The 16,340-nt window shown below is 46.4% G+C and overlaps 1 protein-coding gene across 4 annotated transcripts in view; it reads left to right on the top strand.

Annotated features, from left to right (window-relative positions):
- NVL (nuclear VCP like) overlaps positions 1-16,340 on the top strand; it is a 1,303,574-nt gene that overhangs the window by 508,064 nt on the left and 779,170 nt on the right. For all 4 annotated transcript variants that reach the window (XM_069608641.1, XM_069608644.1, XM_069608642.1 and 1 more), the window contains exon 13: positions 11,124-11,397. In XM_069608641.1, the coding sequence (XP_069464742.1) occupies positions 11,124-11,397 (274 nt within the window). The remainder of the gene's footprint in view (positions 1-11,123; positions 11,398-16,340) is intronic.

Here is a 16,340-nt window from a genome sequence, read left to right as displayed (position 1 = left end):
CCCTCCGTTGCTGTTGCTACTGCATCTCGTCAACCAACTCAAGAAGTCCCGGTGCAGGATGATCCTCGTCGCATCTGTGTGGCCGAGGCAAATCTGGTTCCCGGACCTTCTGGACTTGTCAGCGTCCCCCCCAGTCAAACTATCGGTGGACGCAGATCTTCTCTCCAGAGAAGGAGGCGCCATCCTCCATCACGACCCGGGGTCGCTGAGCTTGCAGGCCTGGCTCCTGCGGCACTAGAGTTTGGAGGGTACGATATCCCGGCGGACTGCAAGGAGTTACTTGCAAAGGCCAGGGCGTCATCAACTCTCGAGTGCTATGGACACAAATGGAAGAGGTTCTTTGTCTGGTGCCGTGCACAGAAGATTAACCCTCTGTGAATTACGGCCCCTCAAGTGTTGCTGTACCTCCTGTCGCTGGCCAAGGTGGGGCTGGCCCATGCCTCCATGAAAATACATTTAGCGGCGATATCCCGCTACACCAGAACTACGGGACGATCATCTCTATGGTCTCATCGCCTGGTGAAAGAGTTTATGAAGGGACTGTTCCGTTCATTCCCGCTGGTGAAGGCTCTGGCCCCGGCGTAGAAGCTCATCGTGGTGCTGGCCAGGCTCATGGGGGCACCTTTCAAGCCTCTGCATTCGGCACCGTTGAAGTTCATGTTGTAGAAAACTGCTTTTCTTGTGGCCATCAGCTCCGCACGATGAGTGGGAGAGATCCAGGCCCTATCCTGCAAGCCCCCATACTTGACTTTTCTCGAGACGAGGGTGGTGCTGAGGACGCACTCCTCCATGCCCAAAATGCCGTCAGACTTCATCTCAACGAGCCCTTGATGTTACCTGTTTTGCCTTCGTCGGCGGCCGAGAGGACTTTGCACTCGCTGGATGTAGCTAGAGCGCTGAAGTTCTACGTGGACCGCACAAAGAGTTTTCGGAAGACATCACAACTATTTGTGAACTTTGGACCTGTGAACCAGGGGAAGGCCCTCTCGAAGGCCTCCATTTCCAGATGGCTCTCCGGCTGCATCATGCACTGTCATCGGTTGGCAAACCGACCGTTGCCCGGCCGTCCGAGAGCCCACTCGACCAGAGCGATCGCTGCTACCACGGCTTTCTTATCTGGTGTGCCCCTGCTGGACATCTGCAGGGCTGCTACGTGGAGGTCAGCGCACAACTTCACGAGATTCTACTGCGTCGACAGGGTTTCCAGGGAGGAGTCCAGAGTCGGCCAAGCAGAGCTGCGCAACCTGTTCGCCTGACGGTGGGCCTGGTGAGGAGGTAAGAGTTGCTTAATGTTGAGTTTATGTAATGTTTAATGTTGAGACTTGCCACCTCCCGTGTTTGTGCATGTCTACTGCTATGTATTTTTATATTCATGAGCATGTGAATCCATGCCAGACCCCATGCTGGAGAAGGAACAAGTTACTTACCTGTAACTGTTGTTCTCCAGCATGGGTCTGGCATGGATTCTCATGCGAACCCTCCCTCCTACCCCTCTGCGGCTCTTCACTTGGTCATACTGCCACTTTATGTGCTACCAAATCTGAGGATGGCTGCCAGGGGAGGTGCTTAGGGAGAGGGGCTTAGGGAGAGGGCAGTCATTGGCTGGGGGCAGTATGACCCAGAGACCAGTGATTGGTTACTACTAAGAAAGACAGATCAGAAACGAAACTGATACTGATTTTTTTTCTTTACCGAGGATTCCCAGCCTGACACCGGGGAATATTCATGAGCATGTGAATCCATGCCAGACCCATGCTGGAGAACAGTTACAGGTAAGTAATTTGTTCCTTCTTCACAGGTGTTCAGGAGAGCAGTTTCTATGCCTCTGGATGCTCGGAATCCAGATTGATGGTCCTGTAGGCAACCAACTAGGTCAGTAAACTGTGCAGTTGGAGGAAGACCAGCTTCTCCAGGAGTTTCCCAAGGAAGGAAGTGATAGAGATGGGGCAGTAGTTAAGCGGACATGAGGAGTCGGATGGATTTTTCAAGAGGAGGCGCACAGGAGAGTGCTTGAGGGAGGAGGTAGCAAGAGAGTGATTGCAGAAGTGAACAAGTGCAGGGGAAAGGGAGCCAATGTTTTCCTTATTATTTCTTGATGAACAGGTGGAAACTTGTTTGGAGGAGACCTTCATAGAGCTGACAACCCCAGTGACCTCGTCCAATGTGATAGGAGAGAAGGAGGAGAGAGAGGCTGAGCGAAGATGGGAGGCCAGGGGTGGCAGTGGGATGGTAGGAGAGGAGGGAGAAGGGGGGGAAGAAAGAGTCCTCAGGAGTTCCAGTGACAATCACTAGCCCACAAAAGCAGCAGCTTTCCCAGGCAAGTGCATGACCTTTATAAGGTCTTTCATAACCTGAGAAGGCAGGAACAAGGCCAAAATACTCTGATTATTTGCAGTGTGTGTTTAGTAGCGAAAATGGCCACAGCTGCTACCACTGCAAAGCATACCAATATGATATTCATCTGAAAATGTAAGTCTGAGATAAATGAAAATTTGGTGCTCAAATAGTAATATTAACATGTATCTCGTTTTTCCTTTGCGGAAAACATTTGTTCATCTTCTTTGATGGAATATGAAAAGAAATCTGAGAATGGACATCCCGGACGTAGCCGGATAATTCAGCTAGTATAAAACACTGTCACAATGGAGTGACTGCTGCAGTCAGTCACCCCTTCACAGTACCTTGAGTGTGTTCATGGGGCGCAGGCTCTTTGCGGGCTGATGCAGGGCTGTTCCTGTTGGTCCTGGTGGTTTGGGCCTGTTGCCTGTTGCCCACAGATAAATGACTGGGGCCTTCTCCCTCTTCTTTCTTCAGGGTGGCCCCCGTCTACCACATGGGGCCACCCACAGGCATCACACAGCCCATACTCTTTAAAAAGTTTCTGGGTGGGGCCATGCACGAGTGGAGACCGGTCCTGGGGTGGCTGAGCTGCCTCTGACATAAGCAGTTTGGCTCCCTTTGGATTAATCTCTGTGTGACTTCGCGCTCGAGGTGAGAAAGCAGATGCTGATACTAGAGGAAGCAAATCCGTCCCAACGTCAATCCTCGTGAATCGACCCACGTCAAGCGAAGGTACCAGGGTGGATAGAGGAGAGGGGGGCAACAGGGACTATATGCATTACAGTAAAGGAACTGCAATATTGACTGTGGGTCATGGAGAAAGCGCAAACCTATACATTCCGATGCACCAAGAAAGTTGCTAAGTATAACTGTTGTTGAATACTGGTGTCTATTAAGAGACTTTGAGAAACTCTCTGAATTAAGCACAAGTACCAATCCCAGAGAAAGTAAGGGGAAACCAGGGCAGAGGCCCCAGGAGTGGTTGTGCTGCACCTTTAACAACAGAGACTGAGTCCAATCATTCTCTTAGCAATAGGGCAAGTTGTTATTTCAAGAAATGTCCAATTTGTGTCCGACTCCTTCTGGTCCACAACAGCATCCAGGGTAATCACCGGAAGACCTTCCAAAAGGGCATCGCCACCATCCAGGTGGGGGAGGACAGCAGATCTGAAGTTGTTTTCTGGGAGGAAGGGCTTGATTTTCCACAGGAGAGAAAGTTGGTACCAAGCCGTTTGTGTCTTCCTTGCTATGTGCTGTGTAAAGGAAAGATGTCTGTCGATGCCAAACCCAAGTACTTGGTGCAGGTGGCCAGCTGGGGTGTAAATCCTTTGAGTTGCATATCGGAGAGCCAGGTCTGAATGTCCTGGTGTTCTGTGTTGTTTGCCAGCAGTAGGAGTACACTATTGGAGGGGCTGAGCTTCAGGTAATCACTGGATATCCATGACTGGATCAATGAGCGGCAGGCCTTTTTCCTATGGATGTCTTATATGGAGGCTATCTTGAGGTAGAGCCGGGTCATCTGGTGGACGTGGATGTTGTATGGATCAAGGAGGGTTCCTAGCGGTTCCATGTAAAGATCACAGGGGAGAGGAAGGATCCTTGCATCGCTCTACAGAAGATGGGTTGAGTTGGTGATCTGGAGGAATCCATTTCTATGAACTAGTGATTGGAGCCAACTGAGGACGATCTTGCTGATCCCGCTTTGGTGATGTAGGAAGTCGATAAGCGTCTGTTGTTCAAATGCTGCTGAAGGTCAAGAAGAACCAGGAGTCAACGATGGCCATCATCATGGATTTTAAGGGCATTGTTGATCACTTTGTTGGTAGCCGGTTTTGTGCTGCACCTGCTGCCAGATGGGTAGTACTGAAGAAGGTTGTTGCCTTTGATGTGTTAGAGGAGGTGTGTTGCTACTGCTTTCTCAAGGCTCTTACCTAGGACGAGAAGATGGGTGACGGGGGAGTAGTGGCTAAGGTCACCAGACTTCAGTAATGGTTTCTTGAGAAGCAGGGGAAATTGTCTGGTCTTGAAAATCGAGGAGATGGTGCCTTGAGTTAGAGAGCTGTTGATGATTGTCAAGTAAGGGAGGAGTTCTTCAGTCGGAAGTGTCTTGAGTACAGAGGCAGGGAGGATGCCATCTGCATACGCTGTGGTCTTGAAGTATGCTAGGATGGCAGTGAGGTCTTCCATAGTGAGTGTCTTGAAAGCTGTCCGGGTGGTTGTGGTTTTGCAAGATGGGATGTTTAGTGTGCTGTCAGTTATAGCGTTGGTGTTTGTGTTGGTCGATCTAGCTGATCTTATTCATGAAGAAAGAGTTGATGCTGGTGGATTACTTTAGGAAGTGCGGTCTGAGTAGTACAGGCAGAGAGATGATGCAGTGCTTGATATCTTTGAAGAGGGCTCTGCTTTCATTATTGACATTGGCTATTGTGTTTTGGTAGTAATTGGCGGTGGCAGTGGTGACCAGTTGTCTGCGTGTAGCACAGAGTTCCTTGAGCAGGGTGAGGTGTGATGAATCACTAGTGATTCCTTCCAGAAACCTTGCCTGGTATCCTTCTCATGTGGCCAGGGAAAGGCAGACGATTGCTGATCCCGACCCTGGGGGTAGTTTACTGTGGCAGGATCACATGGGGGGGGGAGGTGGAAACAGGCCACGAAGACTGGGAATCCCCCAGTTAAATATTTCCTGTAATCCCACACTTGTGATGGTTGTCTTTCAAACAGCAGAAGTTAGAGAATCTAATTTTGACTAAGCGATGGAAAAGGACTGAGGAGTTATGCTGTGGCAGTAGTCGGGGAATTAGGCCTAACAAACCAAACCTGAACGTCCCTCGGAGGTATAAAAAAAGGCCCCCTCTGGTGCAGGCAGTTAGGAGCTGTAACTGTGACTGGAGTGCGTGTAGTAGCAGTAGAGGCAGGAAGGAGGAGGTATGGTGCTGGTAATCCAAGTAGAAGTGGGATAACCAGATGGACGCCGGAACGTGGATACAGCTTGTTCTGATTGGGAGAACAGAACCCTAACTCCGAAGTGCAGAGGCTGCGCAGCAGAAGGCGTGCAGGAAGGCTTCCTTTCCCCATGTGAGCCTGATTGCAGTGCAGAAAACGTGTTGGAGACCAAGACGAGGAGCTGTTGTCAAGTCGTGGGTCTCGGGAGGGAGAGGGGCTCCTTAATTGGATGTCCGGGCCAGAGACCCCTTCCGAGAGGAAGGGTGCGGTACCCAAGTGAGCCAGAAGCAGTAGAAGTTGTGCAACAGGTGGAAAGAGGATCACAGAATCCGGTGAGTCAAGCCTGGCATTCTGATTCCTTGTGTGAGCACTGCCAGCAACAATATCCAGCTTAATCTTAAAAGTGGTTGCGTTTCTCTCATTAAGCAGGCCGAATGTTGCAGAAAGCCATTGTTGAACATTAAAACCTTGTAAAACTTGTGAAGCGGTTGCATATGCCTAATTTTGTTTTCCGAGTGCACTTTACCTCTTTATTCACACGAACAACCATTGTTCATAAAAGAAGTAGAGTATTTAAACTTTGTATCTGCATTTGGAGAGAACACAATCATTGCCCAAGCCAAGAGTATTCCCTTATTGAGATTGAGAAAGGCTGCTTTCAAAGCCAGAAAACGGTGCAACGATTACTGTGAGCCCAATAGAAGTTCAACCTTGCCTAAGATACAAGTGTGCAAGCATTACCAGAAGCCAGGAGAGTGGCACCAAGGCTTCTGGGTAATTATTTGGCCAACAGTTCGCAGAGCGGTAAAGGCAAAGCTGGGGAAGGGACACCTTGCTGCTCTTACAGCATCTATGAAGCAACTATGAAGTTGACATAACCTATATTGCCGACGACTGTAAGAGAATGAGAGAAGTGGCTCTTAAAGGCAATCCTAGGTTGTTGTTGTGGTAGGCAGATGAGAAAGACAGAGGCTGCCTCTCTGTTGTGAGGAAGAGCGCCTTATCTACTTGAAGGAGGTGAAGTGCCCGAAAGTGAATCTTGTTCTATCTGAAAACCATTACTCATTATAAAATACTGACGTTGTCATGGTTGCAGACAGACAAGAGAGGCAAAGAGGCTGCCCCTTTTTAATCCAGAAATAGACACATAAGAAGAGCCACACTCTTCCTCATGTCAGTAGATGGGAGAGGGGTTTGGCAGGAAAGTGAGCTAACTGCATCACCAGGGACCCAAAACGACAGCAGTAAAGGACAAGACCAGGCGAAGTAGATAGTCCCCCTTGGCATATTGGGGAGCATTATTTTGTAACACTTGGCGTTCTGACTTTAGTATAGTAGACTTGGAGAAGGCTGCAGAAGAGCAGCCAAAAGACATATTATTTTCCCTTGTAGTGGATTTTGTGGTATTTAGAGTGTGAGCTTCAGATTAGGTTTTGGACACAGGCCAGTGAACATCATTTTGGACATTCTGTCACATTAGTTTGTTTTGTTGAGGCTGGGAAACCCCTCAAAGAGTTAGAGCTAGTGAGGCATTTTTTCAAAACTCCTTCTGATTTAAATAAAGCTAATTGGCAAACAAATAACACTGTCTGTCTCTGTACTCTGACCCCTTAAAGAGGGTGGAGGGTTCTTGGAGAACGGAGTCGCAGTCATTGTTCGTCAGATATATCTTCCCATTTGAAGTGGAGTTTGGCAAGGTCTTTCCTGAGAGCCTCCACTGGGAAGTTCTTGTAGGATCTGAAGGCTTGTTTGCAGGGTTTGAGATTGTGCATCTTACTTTTCCTGTGAGGGGTCTTTCGTGTGTTGTAAAAGGTTCATAGTTTTGAGCAGGTAGCGGAGATCTTCTTTCATTGACTTGGTTGCTAGATTACCAGGGATGTTGAAGGCGCAGAGGAACATGTTGCCAAGCATGAGAGAGGTGGTGGTGACCAAGTCGGTGTAGTCTTTGATGAAGGAGGTGTTGCGCTTGGGCAGCCTGTAGAGGAGGTGAAAAGTGCCTGTGTCCATTGTGGAGAGCGGGAAGGGGCAGGAAAGGTTTTTCGAAAAAAAACAATGGTGGCGACATCTAGTTGGGTGCATGATGCCTTGTAAATGATGGCGAGGTCCCAGACTATCTTGTTTGGACAATCTTGTTGTATAATTCTTTAGCCGTTGGGGATGAGGACATCTGGCACGTGGGTGGAGGTGGATCCCATCCAGGTCTCAGTAATAAAGATGGCATCTAGGTCATGTATGGCGATGAGTTGGGGCGATGTATGCTGCATGTTTGGTTGCTGAGCGGACATTGGTGATGTATTTGTGGATGATGGATAGCTGATGGGGTATATGGCGATGCGAGTGTGATTGCTGTAATGTAGTGTCCATGATGTTGCAGGTTAGTGGCGTGTTTGAAGATTAGTGGTGGTGGTGGTAGGGATGGGCTGTTTGGAGAGAGGGTTGAAACCTATTTGAGGGCACCTACCTTAGAAGATTCCTGGTGTGGTGTTTGTAAAGTTAATATTATGGTGATAACCATTCCTAGAGGTCCTATAACCGGATACTTAAAATGTAATACATACTATGTGAGATTTTTAAAGTGCATTTATGCCATTTACATGGCTTGAGGTACTAATGACCTCCTCATGTGATTGTTGCATTTCTGACATGTTGTGTATATCTGAGAGTCTCATTGAGGAGACAGTCCTGATATGGGGGTGGGTGGATCTTTCTCATTACTTTCCAGTCCGTGTTTGTTTGGGGTGGTGTGTCGGGTCTGTGCGATTCCTGCAGGGCTATGTAGGTAGGTACCCTCACTCATACAAGGGTTTTGCTAAGAGTCACTGTGAGTCTGAGCATATTCTTAGTGGGGATGGGGGACAAAAGAAACCTGTGGCACCCCCCAATGAATGCCTGTCTGCACTCCTGTAGATCTAAGTGGTCAGAGAGTTGGGGGGGGAAGGGGGGGGGGTTATAGTCACTGTGGAAATCGGAGGGGTGGGTGATATGCATCTTGGCTGGTGGTCGGGGAAAATTATGGTCCTCCCAATCATCTTCCAGTCTGGGAAAGGGGAAAGCAGCCTCTCCTGCCTTCCACCAGCCTGCAGTTGTTGCCGTGATACATCAGTGTGATTGCTATCCAACAAGTAATTAGGATGCCTATACATCCCCTGCTCAGTCTACTAAGCATATTGTTAGGGAATGGAAGGAGGAGACCGACAATACAGGTGGCCTGCATTTGGTCAGACTTTTATTTATACCAAAAGAAAGAAAGAAACATAACTATCCCTAGCTCTAAGAGGGGTCTCCCAACTTAACAAAAAATGAAGGGGGTGTCCGAATGTCTATAGCTAAAAAGTCTGCTGTCCCGTGTCCAAATCCCGCTTCTATCCCTTACACCTATAATGACTCCCTTCTGCTGGACGAACACAGTTCACAAGTAGGGGGAATGTCTCCCTTCTCCTGGCCTTTTTCAGGCTTATGTTTACAGTTCCACAAACTAGGGGGACTGGTCTCCGTCCCTTGTCCTTTCTCAGGCTTGTATTTGCAGTTCCACAAAGTAGGGGGAATGGCTTTTGTCTCCTGGCCTTTCTCAGGATATTATTTGCACAGTGCCACAAAGAAGGGGGAATACCTCCCTTCTCCTGACCTTTCACAGGCTTGTATTTGCAGTTCCACAAGTATGGTGAATGTCTCCCTTCCCCTAGCCTTTCTCACACCCTGGGTTAAGTCCCTCCAGTGACTCCCTCAGTCAGACCTGGTATTCAACCTTACTAGGTACTGCCACAAAGAAGAGGGCTTGTTGTAGGACCATGTCCTCATTCATGGTTGGGTCTTTGATCCCTGGGTATGCTTGACTGATTCTTCCCAGTATCCCTGGTATACTCCCCTGCCAGGGATACTGTCTCTCCTCCACAGGGTCCCATACCGTTACTATTTCTTATCCTTTGGCCCCAGACCCCTTTGCATTGGTTTTTCTTTCTCAGGTCCTCGACCCCTTGACACTGGCTTGTCGCATTCCAGACCCCTGTTTCTGTGTTTCTCTTGCTCTCTCTCTCAGGTCCCAGACCCCTTTGTATTGGCTTCTTGGGTCCCAGATCCCTGTGTATATTTCTTTCTCAGGGCCTCAACCCGTATATACTGGCTTCTTGGGTCCCAGACCCCTGTTTCTGTATTTCCTTCTCGGGTCCCTGATCCCTTCAGACTGGCTTCTGTAGTGACCCTTAGGTACCTGGGCTGCCCCTGTACATTCTGTATGGACTCCCGGTCTCTGTCTTCCTCGCGTCTTCCAACGGGTCTTCTGCATGGTTACTTGTTGGTGCGTTGCCATACCCAGTTCTCCAGCACTTCCTGGGAGCCTGGCTGGACCCTCTTCCGCGTCGGGATTCTCAGCCTCTTCCGGCCTTCGGCCACCTGTCCTCTTCCAAGCCAGTAGGGACGCTGTCTCTTCTTCTGCCACGTCCCGGTCCGTAGCTGCAGGTTCAGCTCCCGTCTGCGCTGCTTGTCTTACTCGCGATGACTCTGGGGAGGGACTGACCATCTTGTTTGTCCCCCTTCTCTTTTTAAGTTCCATGGAATACAAAAGGTAGACTGCTCAATGCGATGGTTCTATGAGTTCTTTCTAGTGCGGAGCTTCTTCCTCGTCTCAGGAAATAGTTCAGTGGAGTCAGTCCTGATCTTCCTTGTCCCAGTACTAATGGCACTATTGCTATAGCAAAAATACAGGAGAACTTGTGTGACCAGAGGAAGGAAAAGGTGAGGGAAGAAAGGTTGGTGTGGGTGTACTATACCATGTTACCCCATGATGTCCTCCCTGTATCCCAGAGGGGAGTCCCTCCCAATGAGATCCACCCTTTGAGTACCACCTCCAGTGGGACTATTGGGTAGCGGCCTCACCTCCCGGGCCTCATGGAAAGGGTCTCCCCCTCGGGGAGAAGGGACGACATCACAGGATTCATCATAATAGGATGATATGTATGAGTTGGTTTGAGAGGCGAAGGGAAGGTGGAGACAGGAGAAAGGATCTATTTGGGTATAAAGATGCAGTAAATTTGGAGATTTAGAGGGGGAGAGGAAAGTAAGAGAGATTGAGGGCAAGGAACTAGCGAGAAAGAGGAAATGGAAGAAGAGGAGAGGAAGTAGTTCTATGGAGATGTGAAAGGGATCGGAAAGGAACTGTGCAGAAGGGGTGAAGAAGGGAGAGAGGATGGAAGGAACAGAGTGGAGTTATACGGGTAAGGGAGTAAGTAAGGGATTGAATGACTAAATGAGATGGAGGACTTGGTCAGGAGAAGGAGCAATCTGACATCAAGGAATGCTGAAACATTTAGGGAGCTCTGTACTCGTTAAAGGATCCAGGGAATGGCAAGATAAAGAAAGCCTGCTGAGAGTATTAGTTTATTTTGTTGCCATTGTTTCCTGTGCTTCTGTCTGAGGCAGTTGCTACAGGACCGCCTGATGCTTAACTCTCCAATTTCCAGACCGCACACAGGGAATGCCTGCCAGAGTAGAAAAAGCATTATTTCACTCACCTGCACAACCACAAATTGACAGCAGTATAACGGGAGAGGAGAGGGTTGTGGTATATGCTTGGGGGTGGGGGTGGGTGTTCTGTATAGTGGTTTGTGCATTGGGTTGTCTCTTATGTACATATTAAATGATTTGCTTTAGCTTTACTCCAGAGAGAATCCGGTCACTGCTGTATGTCTTGTATTGTTCCTCTGAAGTAGCGCATGCTACCTGAAAAGTGTGATGTGCCATAAGAGGCAGCCTGGAGTTGGTGCATCAAAGGGCACCCCTTGGGAAAATGCATTTAACTGGACTCTGAAGCTGGAAGAATAATGCATATTTCTTTATTTGAACAGAATTTTGAAGACCTTGTGCAGAAAGCTGAAACTCCCTGAATCATTTGATTTCCACCACTTAGCCCACATGACCCCTGGTTACGTGGGTGCTGATCTAATGGCGTTGTGCCGGGAGGCTGCCATGTGTGCTGTCAACAGAGTCCTGATTGATCTAGATGGAGTGCAAACCAATGTGGCTCCTGCTGCAGATGGGTCTGAAGTTGTGGAGCAGAATGGAATGGAGGAAACCGGACATGCCGTCAAGGAAGCTTGTCCGGCTACACTACTTGTCAAGGTATCCAGAAGTTTCAGTGCCCCTTTTGTAGTTTCACCAATATTAAGATTACTTCTCCCTCCCAAGATGTTTGTAGATTGAATTTGTGTTGGGAGGTTGCTATGTTATGCAGTATTTGTAAAACGCAACATTTGTCATTCCCACACATGCCAGGGTTTCTTCCTACTCATATAGCATAATGTACTCACATTATTTTGTTTCACCCCGTTCCAAAAACTCCTGTTGCTATATTGCATGACATTGGTACATATGAGGGATCTTGATTTAAGAGTACTCCTCACTGATCGTGTGAGCTTTGCCTGATGCAAGAGTTTCCCAACGGTCTCAGAAATTGTGAGGGTTAAAACAAGTTCAGTTATTCAGAAATACACTTCTTTTTGCTCTGTTGGTTATTTGTACAGCTCTTAAACTGACCTAGGGCTGCTCCAGAGGGCTGAGTCTAATGTTGGGTAAACTGGCTGCATGGGGTCTAAAACAGTATACAGTGATTTCAGCGACAACCATTTCAGAGAGGGATTTTGAAGGAAACAAAAACAGTGAAGAAAACTGAATTAAAAAGAATATATCCATGGGGTGAGGTAAGGAGATAAAACAGGTGGGGAGTGGGTTGGGGTGGACTAAAACTCATAGAGAAACAGGAGGGAGGGGGGGGACATACCACAATAAGAAACAAATTGTTTTGCCATTTTAGTTTCATTAAAAAAATCACATAGAACCGTCAAACTTTGTTTCAGAAAATATTTCAGTCTCTCTCTCTCTCTCTCTCTCTCTCCCTCTCCCTCTCCCTCTCCCTCTCCCTCTCCCTCTCCCTCTCCCTCTCCCTCTCCCTCTCCCTCTCATATATATATATATATACACTTGTGTGTCTCAAGGTGGAATGATTTTACTAGGCCTTGTACATTCAGATCGTGCAAGTTCAGGTTATTTATAATATGCTTGGTTTCAAGCACAGATCCGAGATTCAAACCTGTGTTGCTCGGCGTGGCCTTGCTTACAAGATCCGCGTGTTGCCAGATATTAATTACCCATTATTAGGTTAAGAAATGTAAGGGGTTTAACATTGTAACTTAAAGACATGCAGGGATGCACCCAGTTGTCATCTGTGTTTACAAGTGTGGAGTTGCCTGAACGCATTGTGCTAATCAGTGAAGGACAGAATTATTACACCTGAAGATTACTTATTCATCAAGCTTAATACAGGTAAGCAATCAGATTATCAAAAGGTACACATGTATTTCCTCATTAAACTTTGAACACATTACACTCTTACTAAAAACACTTATCGTCTCATAATACATACTGCCCTAAACGAAATACAAAGTGCTAGTGCATATAAAGTGCAGTAATAATAATCAATAGATCTGAAACCAAGTTACCATTAGAAAGTCATAATAAATCACATTCACAAAAATGTGTAAAAAATAAAAAAACACGGGCATTGCATTTGATAGCCATCATACATTACAATTAACCGAATGAACATCCATAATACCTCTCCGTTGTCCTCCGACCTAGTATGTACTAATTTCGACAAAAAGCCAAAACAGTTAACTGGCCTTGTCTTCCTCCAGGCTCCCAAAGCTTCTCATTGGGTGTCCAAAGCTTCTGAGCCATCTGGAAATTAACACAAAAGGATTGAGTTTATCCGGATTCTACCGTATCCCAATGACACATTGAATAACTACAACAATTTACTGACATGTAAATAACTTTTGGCATTTTGAAACTACAAAGATTTTATAAAAGTGGCTTGAGGATGTACTTGCTGTAGTTACTTCCAGACTGTGAGAAACAAAAAACTATCATAGGTTTGTAAATTATTTGAAAAGAACTCTATCATGATAGATTAATAAATAATCTTTCCCTAAAATTCGACTCATAAATAACTTCTCTAGTGAGTTTTAAAGAAATATACCCTTATTCCATACAGATTATGCACAGGGAAGCGTCCACCTTTTTTGTTCTGCTTCATTTTCACAAAAAGCCACAAATGCCACTACTCTGTTTCTGCAAGATCACAACTAAATCTTAATACAACTCATATCTAAATTAATAACTTACAGGAGGATTTGGTTGAACTTACCCCCCATGAGTGAAAACCACTCCATTTCATTGTTCAAACACTCAGGATGTGAACATAAATCCAAAATAGTTCTCGTCGGGAACCCATTCTTAAATCAATTTTCTAAAACAAACCACTGAATACCATCCTGGTTTTGACTTTCTTTAACAAAATGGTTCACAATTGGTGCAGCATTCACACAATTACGATTCTGCATCTATGTTCACTAATCCTACAGTGCACCACACACTGTGTTTGACAACCTTGGGTGAAGGAGATAAAACTGGGATTGTTGGTCCCAATGCCCACCAGCTCAGTACCACACTTAGCTCTGAGATTGACATTGACCCTCTTGGAACACCTTGAACAAGCTCCTTGAGTGTTTCCTAAGGGGGTTGTATGGCAGGTTTGAGGCCCTCAAACTGGGGCAATCTGTATGTACATCCCTCAAATTGAGGGATGTAGATACAGATTGTGCACAAGAGATCAATGGAGCTTGTTAAAATAGAATTCCCATTCTCTAGACACTTTTTAGGGCCCCTCATTGTTTTTCTTTTTTCCTTAAACTTATTTAGCTTTCTCACTTATTTTTAGTGGCCAGGTGGGAGCCCGGGGGAGGGGGGTTCTCCTGAAATCCCCCTGCCTCTACAGCCAGTTTTGTCTTACTTTTAAGGTTTATGGTACTGCAACCCTTTTGACATAAGGTATGTTGTATTGGGTCACCCGTAAGGTGCTCAGTCCCAGGAGTGCCTCTTAAGGCCACCATTTTTGTAACCCTTTTGAACCGTCCTCTTTTGCAGTGGTACTTGCAGCTCTGCTTACTCCCTGCCTCACTATCTTGCTACTTTGTTTTGCAACTTGGAAGAAGCAGTTCTGCTGACCGTGGGGCTAGAGTATCGTATGTTGCTGCTCAACATTGTGTGCCTGCTGTAATTGGCGCACGTGTCTAAATGTTTTTTTTTTTCAAAATGATTTTACTTTGCCCTCATTTTCCCCTTTACACAAGCACTAAGCAATCCCATTATCGTAGAGGTAATGAGTGTGCGTACATTGGTGGAGGTAGGGAGCTGTGCTTTTCATGACTCTGTACCATATTTCTCATATACCCTCCTCATCTTGTCAAGGTCCCTGGGTTTTCATTATAGGAAATGTATTTGTGATTATGGAGTAAGCAGCAATATTGTAGAAGTCAATTTAATAGAGAACCTGCAACAAATACAAAGGCATACTTTAAAATTACAGACGCTTTACAAGTGCACCCGTTTACGTTATAGTGCAAGCTATCAGGGATAGCCGACTCATGAGGGATCATGGTTACCCATACACTTAGAGCAGGGATAATGTTACAGATACTCCCCTGTTGACGCTCTCTTTATTCCGAAAATAATGTAATACTCTGCACCAACCACTAGATGGTGGCCTGTGCAAAGCATGTGACTCTAATCAGATACAAGCTTCAGAAAGATGATTACTGGTAAGTAATATTTGTCTTATCAACCAACAAAACATTTCGGCAAAGGAAAGAAATGTAATAAAGCACATGGGCACTCTTAATTTGGCAATGTCGGTGTGGGGTGACCTACTAAAGCGTGCGGACAAGGGGATCTATCACTTTTGGTTATGCTGGACCTATGGTAGATGACTGTATCTTAATTGAGCGGTTTAGTACGATTGGAAATGTGTCTGCACAAGCCATTACATGGTTTGAATCAATCTTAACAGGCCGACAGCAACAGGTTAAATTGGGAGGATGGGTGTCTGATCCTTTGGCTCAGACATTGCGGAGTGCCAAAGGGGTCTTCATTATCTCCTCTACTATTTAATGTATACCTCCGTCATTTGATGGATATCTTGAGGAGACATGAGGTAAGCTTCCAGTCCTATGCCAACGACACCCATGTGTATGTCAAAATAGGTAACGTTGAGGAGTCTTTCCTCAGAGTAGAGCATTGCCTGGAAGAAGTTAGCAGCTGGATGTCTTTAAACTGGCTGCAGCTAAATGCTAACAAAACTGAAGTGTTGTTGTTTGGACCCAAACACCCTCTTGAACATGACAATCGCCCTCAGTTACCCCACTTTCTGGGAACGGATTTGCCTTTTGCTGCCAAGATATAAAAAAAAAGCTTGTGGTGCATTTGGCAGGAGATCCTGAGAGGGGCCGGTGAGTGCAGTCCATATTTTACAGCCTTCGTCTCCTGTGGCAGGCATTGCCCAATAAGCCATCAGAAAATCAGGCAGCAGTAGTCGGAGCTCTGGTTAACTTCCAACTGGACTACAGCACTAGCCTTCTTGCAGGTATTCCGGCTAAACAATTGCAATGATTACAAAGTGTCCAAAATGCTGCAGTACGACTGGTGATGGGGGTGAGGAACTCTGCCCCTGTTTTGGGATTTTGTCCCTTCTTGCACTGGCTATCTGTGAGTGACAGAATTGATTTTGAAGTTCTGTCTAATTTTTAAATGCTAAAATAATTTGGGCCGGTTATTCGGCAGATAAAATCGATAGATACCTCCGGATTCGCTTGCTCAGATCTGAGGATAAACGGTTATTGAGAATTTCACCATCCTCCTGTGTTACTAACGGCAATCAGAGATAAACATTCTATGGGCCCAAGGTATGGACAGACTACATTTGGAACTTCAGGCAGGCAGTGAATCGCTGTTTCAATTCTGAAATGTTTTTAAAACCCCATTTATTTAAATGAACCCAACTTTGATTTTGGGAAGTTGTTGATTTTTCTGGACTCTGTTGCCTGCTTTGCATTTTAGTAGTCCTGTTCTGCTACGGCAATCTGCCGTTTCATCTCACCCAAATACGATTAGGTTTTTCATGTGCGTGTTGTAAGTAAATCAAAATCGAATGAAGGTTCTGAGATGTAATT

This window comes from Ambystoma mexicanum, chromosome 4q (genome assembly GCF_040938575.1).
Source record: "Ambystoma mexicanum isolate Mex_15411 chromosome 4q, UKY_AmexF1_1, whole genome shotgun sequence".
Classification (NCBI taxonomy): Eukaryota; Metazoa; Chordata; class Amphibia; order Caudata; family Ambystomatidae; genus Ambystoma; species Ambystoma mexicanum.
This window is presented reverse-complemented; position numbering and strand designations above follow the sequence as displayed.